The 22,358-nt window shown below is 37.3% G+C and overlaps 1 protein-coding gene across 12 annotated transcripts in view; it reads right to left on the bottom strand.

Moving 5' to 3' along the window:
* The window catches only part of KLHL13 (kelch like family member 13), a 92,507-nt gene that overhangs the window by 22,955 nt on the left and 47,194 nt on the right, over window positions 1-22,358 (bottom strand). For 9 of the 12 annotated variants that reach the window (XM_054840069.1, XM_054840071.1, XM_054840065.1 and 6 more), the window contains 3 exons: window positions 5,535-5,676; window positions 3,225-3,357; window positions 2,778-2,974 (listed from right to left, as the gene is read on the bottom strand). In XM_054840069.1, coding sequence (XP_054696044.1) covers window positions 2,778-2,974; window positions 3,225-3,357; window positions 5,535-5,676 — 472 coding nt within the window. Of the gene's footprint in view, window positions 1-2,777; window positions 2,975-3,224; window positions 3,358-5,534; window positions 5,677-20,870; window positions 21,163-21,464; window positions 21,615-22,358 lie in introns of those variants that run through there. The other 3 variants (XM_054840063.1, XM_054840073.1, XM_054840062.1) reach the window with 3 other exon arrangements.

Raw genomic sequence — 22,358 nt, 5'->3', positions numbered from 1 at the left:
CAAAACTAGTGTAATCTCTGTAAAGCTAAGATATGGTAATTAAAAAAGCAAAACCAACAAAGTTTGCTTACCAGCTCTTGTTCCTGTTCAAACAAATTCCAAAGAAAGTTCATGCAAAAATTCTTTACACAAGGATGCTGAGAACATAACTAGGCTTATAACTTAACTTATACCTAAGTTTTGTACTTTCTCTACAGTTATACAATGAATGATGTCCCCTTAGACATCAATATGAAGGAAAATATTTAAGAGAATCAGTAAAATTAAGAGAATGAATAAAGTCTTCCTGATTCTGAACCTCACCCCTTTCAAAATGTGGTATCAAACAAGATGTTTCTTACTTGAACCAAAACAGTGACTGAGTCAACATTGTAAGCGAAGGAACCTTTAGAAAACAAGCATATCAAACAAAAAAATTCTTCCAAACAACACAATTTAAAATGAAAGAAGCTCTTTCCCTAAGAAAGCAAAATAAACAAGCCACTGCCCTACCCAGAAAGGGGAAAGGGCAATACAGTGTCCCTGGGGCTCACCTCCCATCAAAGGGAGGCTACTCCAAAAGCACACCTTATTCCGAGTTGGCATTTATAGCAACGTCAACCCTGGAGAGGCAGACTGCATAATTTTGGAAGGTAAAAAAAAAAACAAAACCTGAGCAACGTAAAATGGATGGTGTAGGATTTAAGAGTATTAAAATTAATGAAACATTATCGCAAAATTCTCAGAGAGCTGGCCAGCTAGAAAATATGCCAAAATTAAAAGCAAAACAGTAGGGTTACAAAGTCTTAATGCCTCTAACACTTTCCTTATGAAACAGATTGCTGTTATTAGCAGCCTGAAGTCCTCTTGTTTGCATAAATCCTGGTACATGTCTTCATTAGGGAGGTCACATCTCTGAGCAGCCATGGGAATACCTGCTTCTTTATTTTTCATTACTAACTAACAGAAAGCTGAATTCCAAATAATATTATAATTCATGTAGGACACACCAGTGTCCCTGTTACAGGTAAAGTGAGATTTCTAGCAAGGTATATAAGCAATTAACATCAGAAAACCTCCAGGAAACATTAGAAATAATGCCAAGGCGTGCCTCTATGCAGAACTGCTTTGACAGCACAGCTCTTACAGCTCTCATTCTGCAGCCCCACAAAGTAGGTGCTCCTTATTGCTGGCAGGACAAAGAGTTATATTAATACAAGACAGCAGGGCAAGAACTAGGAAAGGTATTGAAGCATCATATATTGGCATTTCTTATATACTGTGTTTAAGTTAAAAAAGGTAACTGCACCCATATTCCGAGATTGCACTGTTTTACCTATAAACTGAACATAACTGAAGCATACAAAATGTATGCACTAAGTTGAGTGTAACGCTAGAATGAGTGCAGTCAATGCAGTGAGACCCTGAAACCTCTCTGAAATCACAGATTTAAGAAATAAAGGATGTTCATAAAATAAAACCTCTGAAAAACAACCCAAGCTGATCAAATGTGTATGTGAGCTACGCTTAATAAACAACAGATTAAACAAAGGAGTACAAATCCAATACTTTTAAAAAGAGGTTGGAGCCAGATAAATGGAGTGTTTTCATGTCACATCTCTTTCCTTACATGCCTTTTCCCACCCACAAAGACAAAACCCAAGAAAAAGCTTACACAAGAAGCCAGTTACCACTTAACAAGCTGAATCTTAAAGAGCTCTCTTGCTTTTGCTAAAACAGAGGTTTGTTTTTAATACAGAGAAAACTGCAAAACTGTTTGACTTTCAACTTGAAGGGAGCACAGCATTCTTCTCCAAAGCACAGCCTCAATACAAAACAGGACATCAAGTCTGAAAGGGGGAGGGAAAGGAAGAGGAAAAAAGGTTGTCAAAGTTCCCCCTCCTCCAAGACCGGGTTCAGGACCTGAGATTTCAATGTCTCTAATAAATAAAAATCAGCACGGCCCCTGTAAGCCATAGACTGTACTGCATTGCAACTACAGTATACTCCTTTGCAGGGCAAACTTGTTATTTGTTCCAATTGCACAAAAGCAACCGTGCTACACAATTATCATTCTTTTAACCAACCGTTATTGGTAGAAGAGAAGAGGTTTGCTACTTTGAGGACTGTCCCCTGATTACAAAAGCACTTATTTCAGTGATTGTGAAAAAATATTTCCCAGTAGGCAAAGCCATTTTTAGTTCTAGCAAAATATGGCAATCAACATAAAATCCTTGTCGCTACTTTTCTCATATAACCAACATTTCTGAAATATTGCTTTAGAAAATATATTATAAAAGACTTTGACCAAGTTCACTGGTTTACAAAGAAAATGTCATGGTCTCTCTGATGATCACTACAATTGTGGGCTTCAGTCATCAAAACAAAAAGGTTTCAAGAAAGTATAGTAACAGACAGCAACAGCAGCTCACTTCCCACCCCTCCCTTTAACTCACCAAGAAACCTTCTTATGGAAGGATACAGAGTCTGAGGGCATGAACTAAGAAATCCAGTGAGGAATCTGGGAACTATGATTATCACAGCTGCTATCATCACTGCAATATGCTTAGGAATTAGAAGAATTTTAATGTGGTATAACATTTATATCGAACTCACACTGTACATCATGCTCAGAAGAAAAAATATTTTCAAGGAAACTACAACGCAAACTACTTCTCTATGAATCCAAATTATGAATAATGGCAAGTTTTAGACTTAACTTTGACTATTACATAGTCATTGTAAAAACATACCACGGCCTTAATCATTGTAAATGTGAAACAAGTAGTAAGTCTTACCCCAGAGATAAGAAACACTTTACAGAAGTCCAAAACAGGTAAAATCTGCAAAAAACTGGCAGCTTCCAGAGTGTCCTGAAGGTTGTCCATATTAAGGGAAAGTTTTGCAGTATAAATGAAATCAATGATCTTCTTTAGGCCTATTTTATTCACACCATGAAGCTTAATGCACATTAAATCCTGTTCCTTCATTCCTCCTGAAAAAGACACATAGGTAAGTTTATATGATCTTTTGATTAGGTCGAAATAATTCCATAAACTTATACAAAATAAAAATATAATTTTAAAGTCTAATTTAAAAATCCATATGCAACAGTAGACAGAGTACAACTACATAGAGTTGTTTGCAGTCCTGGGCTGATACACACAACACCGAACATGTGTCTGAGTGTTCAAACGATGGCAATGTGGAGACAGCAGTATGGATTACTTTAACAAAAACACCACCTGTGAACATAGCCTTGAAGTAATCACTTGCAGAAGCCATCATTGCTCTGTGAACAGGAAAAACTTCGTCACCATCTCCTGGAACAAGTGTCACATCACAAAGCAAACCTTCCACTCGCAGTTGGTCAAAACCCTGTAAGAAGAGCATAATGCAAAGCATCCATTTGATTTGGGAGCAGAGTAGGAGTCTCTTTCATTCCCCTTAGGTAAATACTTACTTTTATTTACATATGTACTGCAGTTGCAAAAAGTCACTAAGAAATAATTTGTCATCTTACAACCATTATCTCTAATATATTCAATGATAATTATTCATTGGAAAACAGCAGAATAATTATTATTTTCCAGAAATGGCTGAAGAATGCAAAGTACACTGAGCCTTAGAAAGTAGCTTTATTCCGCTAATTATTTTCAGGAAGGAGTTTGTTTTGTCAGCTTGCACTCCAGTAGCAATTGCTTCAGGTAGGGACTGATGTCTTTTTTTGGACCTACCATTTCTGGACACATACACATTCTAGATATATTTCTGTTCCACACTAGTTTAAGTGCTTTGGAACCTGAGAGGATGCAAACACTGGGGCCCAAAATGAAAGCTCTCACCTGGTTCTGTGATTATCAAATTTATTACTGAAGTTTACATGGCAAAAACTCCAAATTAAGCTCACATTATATAGCTGATCTTTTCTGAATTACCCATAATGGCAAACTGTAATAAAAAAAGTCATCTACAACAGCATCATAGAGAAGATTTTGCACTAAGGATATGCCCAGCTGGGGATGCTGGAAGATGGATGGAGTACTTGCCTTCTTCACGCACTGCAGAACGGAAGCTCAAACATAAAACAATTTCTTTTAAACGGGCATGTCTGATGTTTTTCTAGTACTAACAAGAATGTAAATATTGTCTTTATAGGTTTACATTTAAAGAATTCTTGGCATCAGCCCCTCTAGTTTAAAATTTATGTTATCTTAAAGAGAGGCTGTATTTTTAAAACTCCAAAGGTAAGTAGAAAGGAACATTCAAATTTGTCACACAAAAAAGGACAGAGTGCAAATGAAAACAATGAGTTGTTAGCTCCGATAAATACCAGAAGCCAAACACAACTTTATATACAAACTAATGTATTTCAGTGCCTCGAACGACTTGCCTGTAGTTTCTACAAACAAGGCTTTTTAACTACCAGTTCCCCATTTGCTCGAATTTTGAGGAACAAAATTAAATGAGGAGGAAATAGGCTCTGACCACTTTGCCCAGGATTCCCAACATCACTATTTGCTGTTATGTCCCTTGCCACATTAAAAGCGAGTCTCTCTGCTTCTCGGATGCCGATGACTGGAGTCTTTTTCTAACAAAAGTACAAACTGAGCAAGACAACTCTACACTGGGTGTTTTACAGTTTTGTTCTCCCCATTTCTCTCCTTCACTGATGATCTTTTTTAGTACAAAATATACAATATAGCCAAGGGACTCTATAGTCTAGAAGCTTTTCTTTTGGATGGTAACAAGTTTATATTCATGCCAGTAACCTTCATCTTGCATTGAGGGAAAGTTTTCCATTGGCTAACTTTAGCTTTAGCTAGAAAACCTACAGCAAGCACACGAAAAAACATAATCTCAAGATTATAATACCTGAAGACACATAGCAAAAAATATTTAGAACAATTTAACTTGTTCCAAAATTTACAAACAAGGGAGAGCTATGCACAGGTGCCCAAGCCTTAGAAACTAAACCAAAAGAATCACTAGCTTCTCTGAATAAAATAAGTTTCAGAGAGGATAACATTTTTATCTGTTAGATAACATTTTTATCTGTTCTACTGTATGGTATTGCCATATAGTCAGCGCCAGCACAGGGCATTACACCAAACCTGGCAGGGCTCTGCCATCTTAGGGACGCGAAGGAGCATGGAGCTCTCCTTGTTCACATCCCTAGCGCAGCTCTCACACAGGAGATGGTACAAGTCTTTGCCTAACATTGTCACACTCAAGTGAGCTTCTTTGATACAGCTGTCACTTCATAATTTAAATGATGTTATCTCTTAGAAATTGAGATTGGACAGGGATACAATCCAAGGAAAAGGCCAGGGGTTTTTCCCAAGCTGTTGGTAAAAGCTGAACCTGTAACTCTCAGGAAAAGTAGTTACAAGCCACGTTCGCTTGTGGGCATTGTCAGCACAGCACACTGACATGCATTTTTTTGAGTCCTTTTAGGAATGACTAGTCTGATAAAGTCTATTGAGTGGAGGCATTGTTTAGAGCAGCCAAAATTCTCAGTACAGATCAATACTAACACAAGAACATTTAATTACCTGTAATACCACAGAACTGTGAGTATTGCTGGTGAAAAATCTTGTGGTCCCTGTCTTAGAAGACTGTAGATGGGCAGAGACGCCCATATCGCTGCTACCAAGAGATACTTTCATATGAGGATCCTCCTCTTCCACCAGAGATCTAAGAAGATTAGAACAAAGAAATCTTAAGACAAAACTCATTTTCATTCAGTGCTTTTTTGTTTTAAAACCACAGTCTTCCGGGATGAAACGTAACAGCATAGAGGCTATAGATCAAATATCAGCAGGTGACAGAATCAGTCCTTAGTGGTCCCCTTCAGCTAATCTAAGAAAATGAAGTGTTAACAGTCTCTAAACCAGCATAACTTCAAAAACTTATTTTTCAACTAATAAATTTGTTCTTTCCTTCCACCCCCACGTCCTTGATTAAGACACTTGCACACTATTTTATTTCTCTGTGTACTTCTAGTATTGTAGGACGGTTCCAGGGGTTTCATTCTGTTTTCAAAATCAAGTATTTTACCAGATTGCCAAGGAAAGCTAAACGATTGAAACTCTAAGTGTAAAACTAAAGTTCAGTAATTTCATTCTTATGGCTTCATAGAATCATTAAGGTTGGAAAAGACCAACCGTCAACCCAACACCACCACGTCTACTAACTTGCACTATCTTGCTCAAATATGAACATAATAGACAATATACATAGTGGAGTTTTAGGCTGTAACTTTAAGCTACCTTTAGAAACACACAACTAGAAGAACTCCTTTAGGACATGATATCCAGTATTTTGCTACTGCAGGCAACCACTTCATAATTTTAATTTAAGATTTATTAGTGTGAAGTCAATACTTATGTTTTTGATTCCAAGCAATTACTGTCCAAATCTATGTAAGAAGGGCTAATTTTAGGTAGAACTGTTAAAGAATTACTGCACTATTATTAGCCTTCCATTTTAATCTTGAGATGTAAATTAGGTTTACATAAAGAGATTTGCATATGAGATTCTAACTACCCTAACCTGTAATTATTATAAAATGTAAATAAATTTAATCTCCGAAACTATTAACAATAACTGGTTCCTGTATTTTCTGTGATCTAATGTACTACCTATTAGCGTGCATAGCAGTATAATGCATATATACATAATATTAATTAGCAAATATAAACTGTTAGTCCAGACTATTAAAAAGACTCCATGTTTCAAAAAAAAAAAAATCATAGCAGTCTGACATAATTGCTGCAGATCTCAGGTATAAAAAGTTTTCCAATTTTAAACATGCAGGTAAAAAACATTGGCCTCCAAGCTGGTTTCAGAAATTACTTCAAATAAGTGACAAGAATGTGCCTAAATTACCCTGTCCCCAAGATTTGACTGCAATCACTATGTAAGAAGAGGTTTGGAATTTGCAGATGAAAAATAATTTTCATAATTTTCCCCCCCCCCAAAAATTTCTTTTTTTAAAAAAACCCCAAAAACTATTTCCCCCCCACCTTCTTTGGGTACATGGACGATGTAGAGCAGTTTCTGAAACTCACACATTACCCTGACAGCACTGATGTGCCTTGTTCAAACCCATGAGTACATAAGGTCAGCTATGAAAACATATTCAAAACAAATTCACCATTCAACAGTGTACATGGGTTTGAAACACAGAGTTTATGCACACAAACATAACAACAGATTGTAGGAACAAGAGTACATCTCAATAGCTTTGACTTCTAATGTAGCAACCCAATACACTGACATCTGGAAAAATTAATAAATGTGCGTGTACTGCAGCATGCAAGAATTATATCATTTTTGAAACAGAATTCTCTATTTTATTAAAAAATCTGGAGTGTAGTTTAAATAAAGTTTTACAGTGCATACCTTAGGAAAGTGCTCTCCAAACTATCTTTGGCATCTGTCAAATGCATACAACAACATAACACAGCAGCAAAGTAGTTGCTAGCTCATGACCCAAAATACTTTTGTTCACTTTATGCTAGTGTTTTGGGGTTTGGTCTTTTTTTGTGGGTTGTTTGTTTTAGGTTTAACAAAATCGCTTCAAGGAAAGGGTCTAAAAATTGCAAAGGACACCCAGTGTCTAAAATTCGTACATGTCTTTCTAAGAAGAAACTTAACATAATGTGGGGAGACTTATAAGCGTGGGTGGGAAACAACAGCAGATTCAACTAGCATGAATCTGACTGCATTTGCTCTTGAAAGATCTTCCTGAAATGTCAGAGTAGATAGTCATTATATGAAGAGGCTTTAAAAAGACTTTTTCTAAACTCAGAAGAAAATAGAAGATGTACACATCAGTTAAAATCATTAAGAAAAGAGACAAAAATGTCAACTTTCTTGGCTGTTTGGTGTGGGCTTTTTACCATGCTTGCCACAAACACCATGCTATTTATTTCCCAACAGCCAGCATACTTTATAAGTTTTACAAACGAAGGCAAAGACCTTGGCCATGATTCATTTACTCCAAGTGATAATGGAAACATTTTTCTAACAGGCCATATGACATACAACTTCCCAAGCTTCTCCTAAGAGGTCCTCCAGAGCATGAGATGCCTTGTTACAACTGCACAGCCAGAGAGGATACAATCTATTTCAAAACATTTGCAGTACTTAAAAGTACACATCTGACATGCCAGGGGTGGCTATAAGCAGTTATTTCCCCTACCTGATTTTCAATACATAATGGGCAGTTGTGTAATACCTATGTCACACGCACAAGCTCAGCAGCTCACAAGTTGCTCTTCTGCAGAAGAGATTTTCAGTATTTCTTTTCCACGTTTGCTGTTATGTATGTACAGGAACTTGCGTATGCGAATTAGACATTAAAAATTGCAAACTTCCACACTATAAAAATTTGCCAGAATATAAATGTTACAGTTCTAGTCTCATACACTATCTTGGCTGTGTATGACTCCATGAGAATAAACTTAAAGATAACCAAATTATATTATTCCTATACGGTTTTTTGCTTTGTATCTAAACAACTATAACAAAAAAAATTGTGATTGGTGGGGGGTTTTGTGTGGTTGGGGTTTTTTGTTTGGTTGTTGGGTTTGGTTTTTTTTTTTAATTGGGGGGTGGGGTGTTTTTTTGTTTTGTTTTGTTTTTTAAATGCACCAACTTTTTACCTACAGCTTACCAGTCTGGGAAGGCTGAGCACCCTCTGGCATTATGCAGAAAGTGACACTCAAGAGCTGGTTTTGGCAGAAGTTACAATGCAAGTCAGCAGTACGACCTGACGAAAGCACGTTGATCTCTTGAATCCCAGCCTTGTGGCATTCGCTGAGAGGGAAAGAGCATTCCCAGAGCAACCAGAAATGATGAGTTTGTCATTGGCTTTGTACCAGTTTCAGCATTTATCTTCACACAACAAGAGAAACCCTTCTTTGTAAGACAAAGTGAAAATGCAGCAGCTCTTACACACTGTGTTGATACCAATACACAAAGAAACTGCAAAACCCAAGCGCTATATCGTATACAACGAGAGTAATTTAAAACTGCCCTGCAAAGAAATTTTAAACTACTCAGAATGTAACTTCTGTTTGGGGGGCTGTAAAGTGAATATTCAGAAATAACTCTGCCATTCACACCCAGAACAGATGGGTAACATGCTTTGTATCTGACCAAATTCCCAACAAAAACACAGTAAGTACATCTGTCTTGTTTGGACACTTACCAAAGGCGTTATTTACATTCATTAACATAGGTCTGCTAAGCACTGTAATTAATTAGATAATAATGAATGTAAACATATCGATTTTTTTACTTTAAGTACAGTATATCACATTTAAGCATACCACCAAAGAAGAAAGCTAATTCATTTTCTAATTAATTTTATTTTTCTGATCAATAGAAATCATTAAACAAGACATGCAGCAGTAGCATTTTTAACCAGGATTAAAAAAAAAAAAAGTTGGAGGAGACAGCTAAAACTACAATAATGTGTAGTGATAATTCACAACGAGTTGCTCTAAATGTGGATATTAACACCACTTTCAATGCATACACTCACTCCGGAGGGGGTTGAACGTTATAACGTTCAGAACAAGGGAATGTTGAGGTTTAATGTGAAATGAACGTTAACATTGCAATGGCAAGGCAGAGGAGCTGCCTGACTCTTTCTGCAACCTCCGGGAAGCAGCGGCTTGCGGTTCAGAGAAAGGCACCAAGGTTAATTAGTCACTGTCACAGAATAAGCTGTCAGTCAGAATTTTCCTTCTAACCTTATGTTGATTCTTTCAAGTACAGGATAGTTTTTTCCAAGCTACTGTAACCAAACGTGCTTTTCTCATGACTCCACATTAATCCTCCAAGTACTTCCAACTGGTATTTCTGTAGCGATGAAATATGGAGCATGCATTATATGGATATTATATTATATATAGCTTTGATTTTTACCATTAGAAAAGATGTAAATGTAAGTTTTCTTTCTGTTGACGATTGCCCACTAGATTGGCTTTCATTTATATTCTATCTAAAGATACTATTTTTAATCTTGTTCATCTACTAAAAGGTACCTGAGCACCCTCTCTGACAATCTATGCAATTAGCAATTACTTTAGAACTAGAAAGATCATAATCCAAATGTTGGGCTATTAAAAAAAAATACAATAGTTCAAGAGTCTTACCAAACTAATGTGAAGCTACGCTGACTTTTTAGGTTTGGGGGTTTTGGGGGTTTTTTTTCATAGACAGGCAGAGGAAAACTATAGCTAAGGACCACCATATAGTGGAGAAAACAGAGTTGAAATTGGAACAAATCAATAGTATTATTTAATATTTCATTGATTTGAAAGATACAAGCTCAGTGGCTTTTAGATATTATTAGATATATAATTCCCTGCATCTTGTCACAACACAGGACAAAACATGGTGGGGTAACGAGACGACCAGCTGACTTATGTTAAGGAAAAGAAGATTGGAAATCATCTCAGTGGGTCTTTGTATTGGGTCTGGCTGAGATGGAGTTAATTTTCCCCCTAGGAGCCCTCACAGTGCTGTGCTGTGTATTGGTAGCCAGCAAGGCATTGAGAAGACACCAGGCACACATCAAGGCTGGCTCTCCAACGTTTCTCCCCACTTCAGCAGTAGGCTGCGGGTGGGCAAGACCTTGGGAGGGGACCCAGCCAGGACAGCTGACCCAAGATGACCAAAGGGATATTCCATACCATATGGAGTCTGCTCAGCAATAAGAAGCTGAGAGATAGGGGGAGGAACGGGGCGGGGGGCATTAGGGGTTTTTACAACGTTTTATCTACCGGAGCAACCAGTACACATATTGAAGCCCTGCTTCCCAGGAAGTGGCCGGACATCACCTGCTGATGGGAAGTAGAGAATAATCTTTTGCTTTTTTGCTTTGCTTCCATGCGCGGCCTTTTGTTTTTGCTACATTAAACTGCCTTGATCTTCACCCACAAGTTTGGGGTTGTTTTTTTCCATCTTATTTTTCTCCTCTCCCTGCCCTGCTGAGGAGGGGAGTGATAGAGCGGCTTGGTGGACACCTGGCGTCCAGCCGAGGTTAAACCACCACAGTCTTCATGTGTTTCTAGGTTTAATTGCAAGCGCCTGCATATAGAGTAGTGTCACAAGTAAATATCTAGACTGGTACAAACATTAAGGAGCTTTGTATTCCAGGTGAATACTAAATGAACAATTTGAAAACACACAGACTGACCATTTACAGGAGCATTTACAGGACTTCTGTCCACTACTTTTCCCAATTCTGTATGGAACCTCTCTAGATTACTTGCCGTGAACTACAGAAACTGTGAGAACTGACTTTAAAGGGGAAACTGAAACAGGTGTACAGCAGAAGAGCCACTAACCCTGTGACCAGGACAGAACGCAAGACCCTGTAGCTGGACCCAGAAGCTGAACCTTACTCAATCCCTAGCTGGAGGCTTGCTGACAAACATAGCTGCCCACATCTCTAGTGTAATTGCTATTTGCACCTTCCTTCAAAATACGCTTTAAGTACTGGAACCTTCTAGCAAATACTGATGAATATTTTTGAACTATATTGAGTTACGACACGACTCACAGGCCAATTTCTTTCTACAGCATTTAGCAAATATTAACCACTTAAAACAGTTCAGAGGCATCCAGGTCACCCATGATAAGCAGGGATCTGTGGAAACTATGACAAGTTTTACTCTCAACTAGAATATTCAAATTATGGAGTTGCCATTTTGTACAGAGCTCAGTGCAGGAATGAAATAAAACAATATTCTGTCATGATGATTTCTTCAGAAGTAGTTGAACTCATTCCGATGCATCAGAAACAAGGCAACTATGAATATTATTAGGGATTTGTTCTTTTACATCAGTAAACCATTGATCTGTTTGCAATTGTCAGAGCATAGTGCAGAGTCTTTGAAAACGAAGTAAGGAGATCAGCCTACAGCTACAGATATTTTAGAGTGCATGTTCCCTGATTTTTTTTTTTTTAAAACCCACAGTCTTTACATAACTCAGTAAAAGCTTGCCAAAGCCATATTGGCCAGACAGTGAATTCTTAATTTGGTAAAGCTCAATAGCTTGTTTTTGAAAGGATTATAACCTTATTTTCTCTGTCAAATTACTCTTCAATGAACCATGACTGCAAGCGTTCTGGTCACTGGTAAATGGCATCTTCAGCAATCACTCCTGGCATGTGCCAGTACTCTGGTATTTATCAGTAAAGAATCAGATTTCAATTTCATGTTAAGATATTCTTTTTACAAGACAAATCTTTGCTATTTTATGATCTACCAAAAAAATATGGTATATTACAGGGCTATCCTACACATGCAGCTATGCATGTATTTTGCTAATGAACCTATTAATGAACAGGCTGGTGAAATACAATGAAACTTTTATTTACTATTAGATACAGAGTAATTCTTTACTTTGTATGCATAATCTGCCTAAAAGTATTTTAGTATGCTTAGTCTGCCAAAAAATAATTTAAGTATTGACTATCTTACTGTCTTCCCATTATGAACAGATGTTCCAGCTTTGTGAGTAATGAATTTAGGAATTCCCCAACAAATTACATGGCCACCTAGGAGCTCAATAAGCCTAACTGATATGGCAGCACTGTATTAAAAAAAAATCTCATAATGCTTCTATTCAGAAATTCAGATATTAATATAATGATGAACAAATTCTGCTATCATGGTATTTTACATTTCCTCCATTCCATATCTTCTAACCATACAATTTTCAGGAAATCCTTTATACTGGCAAAGAGGCTGCTTTTACACTTGTCCTCCCCTTAAAATAACATCTCATCTTTTTATTACTGTTTTTAACAGGAGTTTCTAACAAATCCTTTGTGATATCAGTAACCCAGTAAAACTAGCCAGTTTTGTAATTTGTTAATGGTTTCCTATTATAAAAATACAGCAAAAGTTTCTGTAGGAAATGCAAGTTTACATTTTAACAGATACATGACTCCAGCTAGAAGAGAAAACAAGGCAAAAGGTCATTTTTGTTCTGATAGGTTGACAGAGCAAGTTAACTCCTCTCTTAACAGACCAACCAACATGTTCAGCAAACTTCAGTTCTTGTTTTGGGGGCATACAGGTATGACATAGGCTGCTGCTAAAGATCTGAAAATAGGATGAACACAAGAACAGTGCTGGAAGGCAGGACCGAAATGACCTGTGATACACACAAAGCATTAGGAGTAGGAATTAAGGCTTTTTTTTCCTTTCTTATTATGACTACTAGTCCCATGCTATCAGCTTCAGATGTCACTGTTTGTACCGGAGAGTTCAAAAGCTGTATTTTTACTAGATGAACTAGAGGCTGATAACATAACTAGAAACACTTCACATTTATCAGGTTACTGCATTTCTTAAAAATGTTGTTTTAATGCTGTTCACTTGACAGGGGCCACCACAACCACAAGTTTGCAAACCTTATTCTCAAGTGAGTTAACACTGCGTTTTAACTACTATGGGTGTGATTTTTCATAAGTAGCCACAGCAACTGGTGCAGAATACTGCTCACCTTGGGCAATGCTCTGATGTTTATATTTGAATATCTCACTTTTCACACTTGACCTTGTTTATAGATTAGAAGGACAGCAGTAAGAGCAGAACATTTAAACATTTGGTTCGTAACTTAATACTGAGCTCTTCTAAATCTCCGCTCCAGGAGAAAGGCATAAAATAAAGCTTACTGGTTATTAAATTAAAAAACAAATAGATGTTCCTATATCCATTTTCTACCTTTCCTCTAAACTAAGGGTGTTCTGTAAAAGCTGAAAATCTGTCTCTATATAGCAGAGCAAACCAGTGAGAAGTGGCATTTTACTTTCACAAGGCTCTGGCTGAGGGCAGCAGGAGAGAAGGATATAGGGCTTCCAAACCTCCACTTTCAGCAGAGAAAGACAAATATCATTTCTGGACACATGCTGATGGGCAGCAAGCAGAGGCAGGTAGGTCACCAACTTTAATTGCTGTTTGGGCAGTTATAGAATGAGATGATCATTGAAACAACCACCTTAAGAAGAGGACATTAAGTACTGAAGCGATGTTGCCTAAGCAGCTTTGCAAGCACAATCACCAAAGGTAGCAAGGCCACGAGGGGAACGACATACACAAACTGACTTGACGAACAGGATTACCAAACCTTGTTCAACCACAGTTAGGCTCAAGGTAATAGGCTATTCTAGAAGCAAAGTTTTGGAGACTAGCACATAGAAGTCAAGCCTTTATCCTTTCTTTTGTTTTTTGCTGGGGTTTGTTGTTGTTTGGGGTTTTTTGTTTGGGTTAGGTTTTTTGTTTTGTTTTTAATACAGTCAAGTCTCTTTAGACATCAACACACAATCACTATCTTGATAAAAAGTTTCTGTCCTAGCACACAAGCCCACAGTGTCAACAGAAACAAAGAAAGCAACTAGAAACGCTCAGATGATTAAAGATGTGATCGCTGTTCCAAACACCAGTGGATCTGGGTGGAAAGGAGGACAACACAGAAACGACATCACTTGAACCGTTCTGTAAGGCCACCCTGGGACCAAAGCCAGCAGAAGAGGACTGAGCAACATCTCAACCGTTTTAGTGTGATTTCCCAAGGATACACACACAGAAAATACTCTCTTCAAAATTCTTTCTTAAACAACTAAACTATCAGAGGTCTCAAGCTGTTTGCAGCATAATTACAGCCCACTGGTTAATTCAAATTTGTTTTCCACAGAAACAAAGCAATATTTGGCTCAATCACTGCTATAAAGCTTTTGTTCCTAACAGTATTTAGTCTCTCTGGGAGCCTTAGTATCACATCCACATTTATCTGTTTGACAAAGGGTTTACATTCATTGAGCCATTTGTAGCTTAAATCTGCAGACTCAGATTGTTTAATGATGCTAAATTAGAAACGGTTCTCTAATGACTTTTTGCCAAAGTTGGTGTTAGTCTATTGATTCCTACTATTAAAAATAGAAAAAGCAAAGCAAATACACATGCTTTGTAGCTTTTCTACTTTATTTCCTTGACATTTAAAAAGGTAAAATACAGTCACTCAGATTTCACAGTTTAGGCTGGACTGACACTGCACGTCCTATTCTCTGGCCTTTATATTTGGTCTTAAGCGTTCAAAAGGCAAGTCATAATTTTAGCAAGACAGCTCAATAAATGTTCTGTAATGCACAGGAATTAAGAAAAACATTTTGCATGCACTAGCAAATTACAGTTCTACCTGATGTGTCTCTAAATTTAGTTTTCCTACGCATAGAAATTGTCATGTTTGCAGAATGGTTCCTTAGAGAAAAAAAACCTATATATGTCTAAGGTGACACCTGCACGTTCAAGATTTGATCATAGGATATACATCCCACTGTATTCCTCTAACAGATTTAGGAGCAACTACTTTCCAGAGTGTTGGTGCTTTTATTTTCCTGTATACTATACAGATTAATTTCGATAGCTTAAAACAAGATTCTGACCTTAGAGTTTGTTAATTAACTGCCACTCTTTCTGCTGTCTAGGTCTGTTCTACCATTCCTCTTGCTCTGTCACTTCTCACAGTTGTTTTAGCATTCCTTTATTACAAACTCCTGGGGAGAATGTAGGGGTTTTTTAATTACTTCAAATCGCAAAGTATTTTTCCCTTACATTATAAAGAGTTTAAATCTAAGCATGTCGGTAACAGGTATGGGCAACTTGTCGATCCCATGGGGAAAATACCCCCACGCTTTTGCAACTTGGCTATTGCAACAATCTCAGTCGCTGCAGAACAAAATATTACAGCAATAATATGGATGTGCTCTTCCACTTCAGTGTTGTAGCTACACATTATTACACTACAATTCCCACTATTACCATTTAGAACCAGTGACTTATTTTAAAACCCCAATATTCACCAAGTACTCTCTGAAAATCCATAGGTATCCCTATCCAAACTTCAACAATACTGTGTAACATTACAAAAGCCAGTAAGTAGAAAGTGATTGCACAAGATTTTTCCACAATAACGAGGAAATAATGGCAAAAATGACAAACTGGCAGAACTGACATTCTGGCAGAATAGGCTGAGTAACATATTCAATAAAGTTGCTTTAGTATGTCACAACATAATGTCAATATTGCAACATCACACTGTATAAGAGGAATGTGATTTTGAGGACCCGTAAGCCACAGCATCATGTATAAAGGTCTGCCCAGAAAAGTCACTAGCACTGGGAAATTTCATGACAACAAGGTTTCAGGTTTTTCCTTATTTTTGCCAGTTTATTACGGCAATGAAATTTTGAACTTACAATAACCTATTGAAAGACCTATTATTTAAAAAGCAAAAGTAAGATCAACAGGCACAAATCGGAACTCTATATATGAAATTGCTGGGATTAAAAGCAGTCTTCTATTTATAAGATATAACCCACTTCTATTCCCCAGCCACCCAGTTCATCTGTTTGCATGCATTGCCAGATTAGTTTCAAAAATATTTGGGGTAACCCACACATTGACTTTCAACATGATGAAATTTGAAATATCTAGGAAGTAATTGCTTAAAACCAAAACATCGTCAAAGACAGGCGAGCGTTTCAGTGTGAATACAGTGTAGTCTGTCAAATGCTCAAGAGCCCAACAAAAGGGTTTATTTACTAAAAAAGACCAGTGAAAATGGTAGACGCATAGGGTGGTCTCACAAAAGAGAACTGCCTAATACAGATGGTCTGATGAATTATGCATACACACCTTTTCCCATATAAGTATATATCATTGTATAGCATAAATTCAAAGAGCTCATTGTAGAGCAAATCAGAGATTTGAAAAAAGATACAAAAGCATTAACCTATATAACCTATATAAGCAGCTAAAACTAACACTGATTACTCCAGAGTATTAAGAATTTGTTCTACTTTTCTGCACAGTAACTGATTTCCATTACTGCAAAGCATTTCCTATCGGACAAATTTCACAACCACATGACTCAGGATAGACAGACAGACTGTGTTGCAAACCCTTTGATAGCAATATATTTGAAGTATCTCTTTTGTTTATTTCTCCTAAAATTAGTCAGTTATTTATGAAAATACATGCAAAGGATATTTTCCATTTAAAATATCAACACACTATTCCAGGTAAAAGGATAGAAGGCACTAAGTTTACAAATGGATTATTCTGCATTAAGATTTTTTTTTTAATTTTACCTATTTTTAATCATGGCATGTTGGAGACAAAATACTTAACATTCAACTTTTCAGAAAACAGCTAACAATCATTCTCACATAACATAGGCTTATAGAATAACCCTACGTCACAGTATTTTTGAAAATAGTATTTTTGCATTATTGAATTCTTTGTAGTCTTTGTAGATGTCCATCATAATACTTTAATCTCCAGAGCTTCCACAAACATTTCTTCCACTTGTGTTAATGAAAGATGTGCACAACTTTGGAAAACAATATAAATGACATTGCTCATGTGAATAAGAAAGAATTCTCCTCTTAGTTTTTAATGTACGAGATGACGTGACCCGTGAACAATAATTCACTTGCTGAAACTGCTCACCTGCCCACATAATATATAAGTCATCTAGGTCTGTCCCCACAGTCAACACAACTGCAAATATGAATATGATTTCACTAGTGGAGCATAAACTTGCTGTAACAGCTTTCACACTCATTTTGACAAAAGGAATCTATATTCTAAACCCCAATGCCATACGTGTCATGAAAGAAAACGTAAAGCAGCTTGACAAAGACATGTGCACGCACACATATCTGCATATTCTTAACTTGTACACTAAGCCAGGCTGCATTACACCTACGTATATTGTTCACATGCCAGCGGTCCAATTCTAATACTATCTAATTTTCCCTATGCAGTGTCACTGGATCATCAACCTGGGGGAAAGCTCAACCTACTCTGGACCAATTCCACCAGAAGTCAGAGGAACATCTGTATTTCCCTTCAGAGGGACCCTTCACCCTCCGTCTAACATGAAGTTACCTCTTGGAGCCAGGATATCCTGAAAATATACCTAATAAACAACTGGTGGGAAACAAAACCACCAGCCAAGAGGCAGCGATTCACTGCTGCTCCTTCCCATTGCCAGGAAAGAAGCACCAGACCCAGCAAAACCAGCAGACTTCCCAGTAACAGAACCACCCCCGCACCTACAAAGCTCTCAGCTCATCTTCAGCACATTCTTTATTTCACATACTACCTGGCCACAAGTTTCCCGCAGCAAAGAACTCTCTGGGACAAGCTCTTTGTATTCATTCCTCACCTCAGGAATGACCACAAACTTTTCAGATGGAGACTGCAGCTAAATGGCCCCAGCTGCACAGCTTGCAGGACAGTTAACCATTTTACAGTGGTACTTTGTACACAGATGCCTGCTTCATCCAAAAAGCCAAATGTGCTTGTAACCACCAGTCTCAGCATCTCAATACAGGGAAACTAAGGCAGAGTTCAGGTATTGGGTACACAGACAAAAAAAAAGCAGCAGCCACTAATAAAATCTATGTGTTCTGACAATCAGCTTAATCTCTAGATAAATTACTTGTAAATCATAGGCAGGATGAAGCTTTTAACCTTAAGGTCAACTTTACTAGAAATACCTGCAGAAGTGGAATTTCATTTTAAGTACAAAAAAAAAAAATCACCTTTAAGACCTCCCTACTTTACATTTCTAATTACACTACAAATCTGTTTTATAAAATTAAGATGTCAAGTTTTAAAGGGATTAAAAGCTCAATTATACCTTTGCATACTCTACATCCAAAATATCAAGTACAGAAGTGTTCATCTGTAAATTCAAGAGTTTTATGGTCATTTATTTTACATCGATACATGTTCCGTTTCACACATCACTTATTCCTGAATCTTTTACTTGAAACATAAGCCTATTGCCAGTGTGCAGAGTACTACTTATGAAAGAAAACTTATAGATACAAACGTGAAAAATATGAGATCATGTAAAACATTGGCAAATTTACTGTAATCTCTACAACGAAGATAATGAATTCCATCACCTATTTTACTGGTCAACCTAAATTACAAGGTTGTTTTCATCAGTTGATATATACTGCCTAATCAAATAGGTGCCATTTTGTAACATTTCTCATTCTTTATAATAAAGTATATGAATAATTTTAATGTTACATTTAAGAGTTCTGCTAATATCAGGACTGTGTGCCAGCAAAGAAACATCTCCATAAACACTGGGATACACTGACTCATTATAAAAAAGATGATTAAGGCTGCTGATCACATATTTCTCATGCTCCAGATAAGCTCAGTGTCTTATAGTTAAGCATGATCACTAAACCTGTTCACATACTTTCAACACGCCGAGATAATCAGCTACATGATCCCCATCATAAAAGCCGGAGCATACACAGAGCTAGATTAGCAATTTAAAGGCACAAAAGAAAGAATCAGTTTCAGCAGCCGATTGATCACACTAGGCTATTTCTGATTTTTCTTGCATTTACTAAGTGCTATAGTTCAAAAACAAAAACCAGAACATACAACACTAAAGACATTGTTTCCCTGAAATGGGTTCAAAAGCCTCACAACTCTTTATCATGCTGCTTTCTTTGAATTTAGTCATATTTCTTAAAGAAACCTCTTAGTAAGTAGCAATTTATTAGACATAGCTTATTTTCTGGTAGCCTTGAGTGTATTTGATGCATCCAATGAGTGAAAAGGCTGAAGCCCTTCCATGAAAATTAATCTTAGAATTAGAACGTGCACAGCACAGGTTGTACAGAGCCCGGTTAGCTCCTTATACCCCAGCCTTTCTGACCGAGAACAATAGTGACCACGCATACGGCGTTGTATTGTTTCAGCTCTACTGCTTATCAATGCAATTCTCGGCAACAACCAAAAAAGACGACATTTAGAGGACCTGTAAATACCTATTTCTTACAGCATGTCCCTACAGCAGCTGAAACAAAAGCTTATCCGCAAAGAGACAATACAAGCTTAAAAGTAGTAATATTGTAGATATTAGGCTGGAATACTATTGGAAAGTAAAACAGTGTCTTTATAGTAATTTCCAGATAGGGAAGTCTTCTACATTGTTGCTTGTGCATTTTAAAGCAACTCTTCCTCATTTTGAAAGAGCTGCTTCCTTAAATAAAGGCAGCAGCAATTCAGTACCCTACGCTTAGTTTTATTTCACAGAAGGAAAAAAGCCACCTGTATATGCTAACACAGAACTCACAGCACCAAAAGGTGAACAAAAGCTCCATCAAGATTTGGCAAGACAAAGGCTTATTGTTTCCATGTGTATTAAAATACTCTTCTGTGTAAAGCTACTTTACATGGACAAACTGCATAACTATTTAAGTATTCAGATACAAAAATATTTATATTTATGTTTTAAGCTTTTATTGGAACTTCGTAAAAAGACATTAAATTTGTACTAAGGCTAAGACTTTCAAGAATAAAACAAGACCAAAGCAAGATGATTTCTTTTATAAGAGAACTCACACGAACAAAAGTGCAGTACAATACAGCAGGTGATTCCATGTTTAATTTCCAAATGTAATAGTCAGGAGGAGGAAATGTTAGCATATACATTACAAAGCAAGCCTGCCTCAAAGCTTAACTTGTCAATTCAAGATCAACTCTACAAATTAACAGCAACACGAACTTTTCAAATGAACATATACAGTATTATGAATATGGCTTAATCTGCACAATTTCTCTACGTTTCAACAAAGAGGGAAAGACTCGACACAACATCCATCATGAAACATCCAGGGTAAAATCTGGGGGTCTACATAGAAAACAAGGTAAAATTCTGAGTGCCAATGTCATTTAATATATAACAGGGTATTTTGCCACAGGGTAGTCTCACGAAAGCAATCCCACCTTATTATCCTCATTTCTCTCACTTACATGTATGCTGGAGAAAGTGGCGATGACCTGGATGTTTTAAGCACAGGAACTGGGAATTTCCAGATAGCAGGAGAGCTCGTTTTCCATTTCAATGGCATGTTGTCACCACGGTACTACAATAACAGTAAACAGCGTTTCCATAACAGACTACCAACTAGGACTTCCATTCCACACACTACTGACACAGCAGTGGCTGCTGCTAAGAACAAGGAAATGATTCTGCCAATGCCCTTAAACCGATGCTTCCAATCTGTAAAACAGGGCTGCAAGGCATCTCCTTTTAAATCCTGCTGTCCCCTAAAGCAATATGATGATTCTATCCTTCTAACTCAACAATAGTGCCACCTCGTTAGGGAAGCGCTGACTGCAGTATATGTTTAAAAAAAAAAAAAAGAAAGACTGCACTGTGCACACCAGCACAATGCAGCTTTATATAATAAAAGCAGCTAATTTTTAAAGAACTGTTTCTGATGCTATTGTTCTACCTTAACAGGGACACTGCAGCACTGTACTATATTCTCTTCCTATTAACCTCATTTCTGACCAATGGAAGCAGAAAAAAAATGGGTTTCATATGAAAATGAAACAACATACCTACTCAGAATACACTTGTCATCCTCTGAACATTCTTCTTTTGAGCTGCAACAATACAAATGGGATATAAATCTCAGCATAGCCTTAGGCCACGGCTAATAGAGATCAGTGACTAAATTCAGCAGCCTGTTTTCCTCCTGTGCAAGCTCTGACCAAACAATACAAGAATGCCATTATGGAAAAAGCCCATTGCAAAAATCAGTCCTTCTAATCCATAGCTAGGAAGACAAAATAAAGCATAAATCACTGCAGGTTTCTGCATGCTCTTCTAATAGCTTCTGGTTCAGGATGCTCTCATTTTCCTATTCTCATTTCCAAGGAGGATGAGCAAAATCTCATGCATTTTACAACATGCTATGGGAACACAAATATCACACTCTGCTTCTCTACTGCAGAAGACAGAGTAGCACGTTGTTAATAGCAGTCCTTGTAGGGACGCTATCAACAATCTAATTCTGAACACCCCCCAGCAGCTCACAAATTGCCTGAAGAACTGACGAAGCAGACAGTCACGCAGGTGTCCATCAGGGACCACTCTGCAACCCTGTGCTCTGCTTGGTGACCTCCCAGGGCTGATGACAGCGGGGAGCATAGGAGGCAAGCTATTGAAAAGGGAATGGAGAATTTAATAGCATATTGTGCATAAGCAGAGCAGGTTTCTAGGGAAAAGAAGGTAGAGCTTCAACTATATCAATTCCCTTACAGGAAAAAAAAATAAATTACAGAAATCAGTTTTAATGTATTGCCACAGTAGACCGCATCAACACTAAGACGTTTAATCCACAGATTTCAGAATAGTCTTTGTATAGCACAACAATTTTTCTGTTCATCAGGACAGCTTAATCTTATCACAAAAAAACCAACATCCTGTCATGCTACTCAACAATATAGAAC

The sequence above is a fragment of the Grus americana genome, chromosome 12 (assembly GCF_028858705.1).
Source record: "Grus americana isolate bGruAme1 chromosome 12, bGruAme1.mat, whole genome shotgun sequence".
Classification (NCBI taxonomy): Eukaryota; Metazoa; Chordata; class Aves; order Gruiformes; family Gruidae; genus Grus; species Grus americana.
The sequence above is the reverse complement of the archived record's forward strand: the minus strand, read 5'-3'. Positions and strand labels throughout refer to the sequence as shown.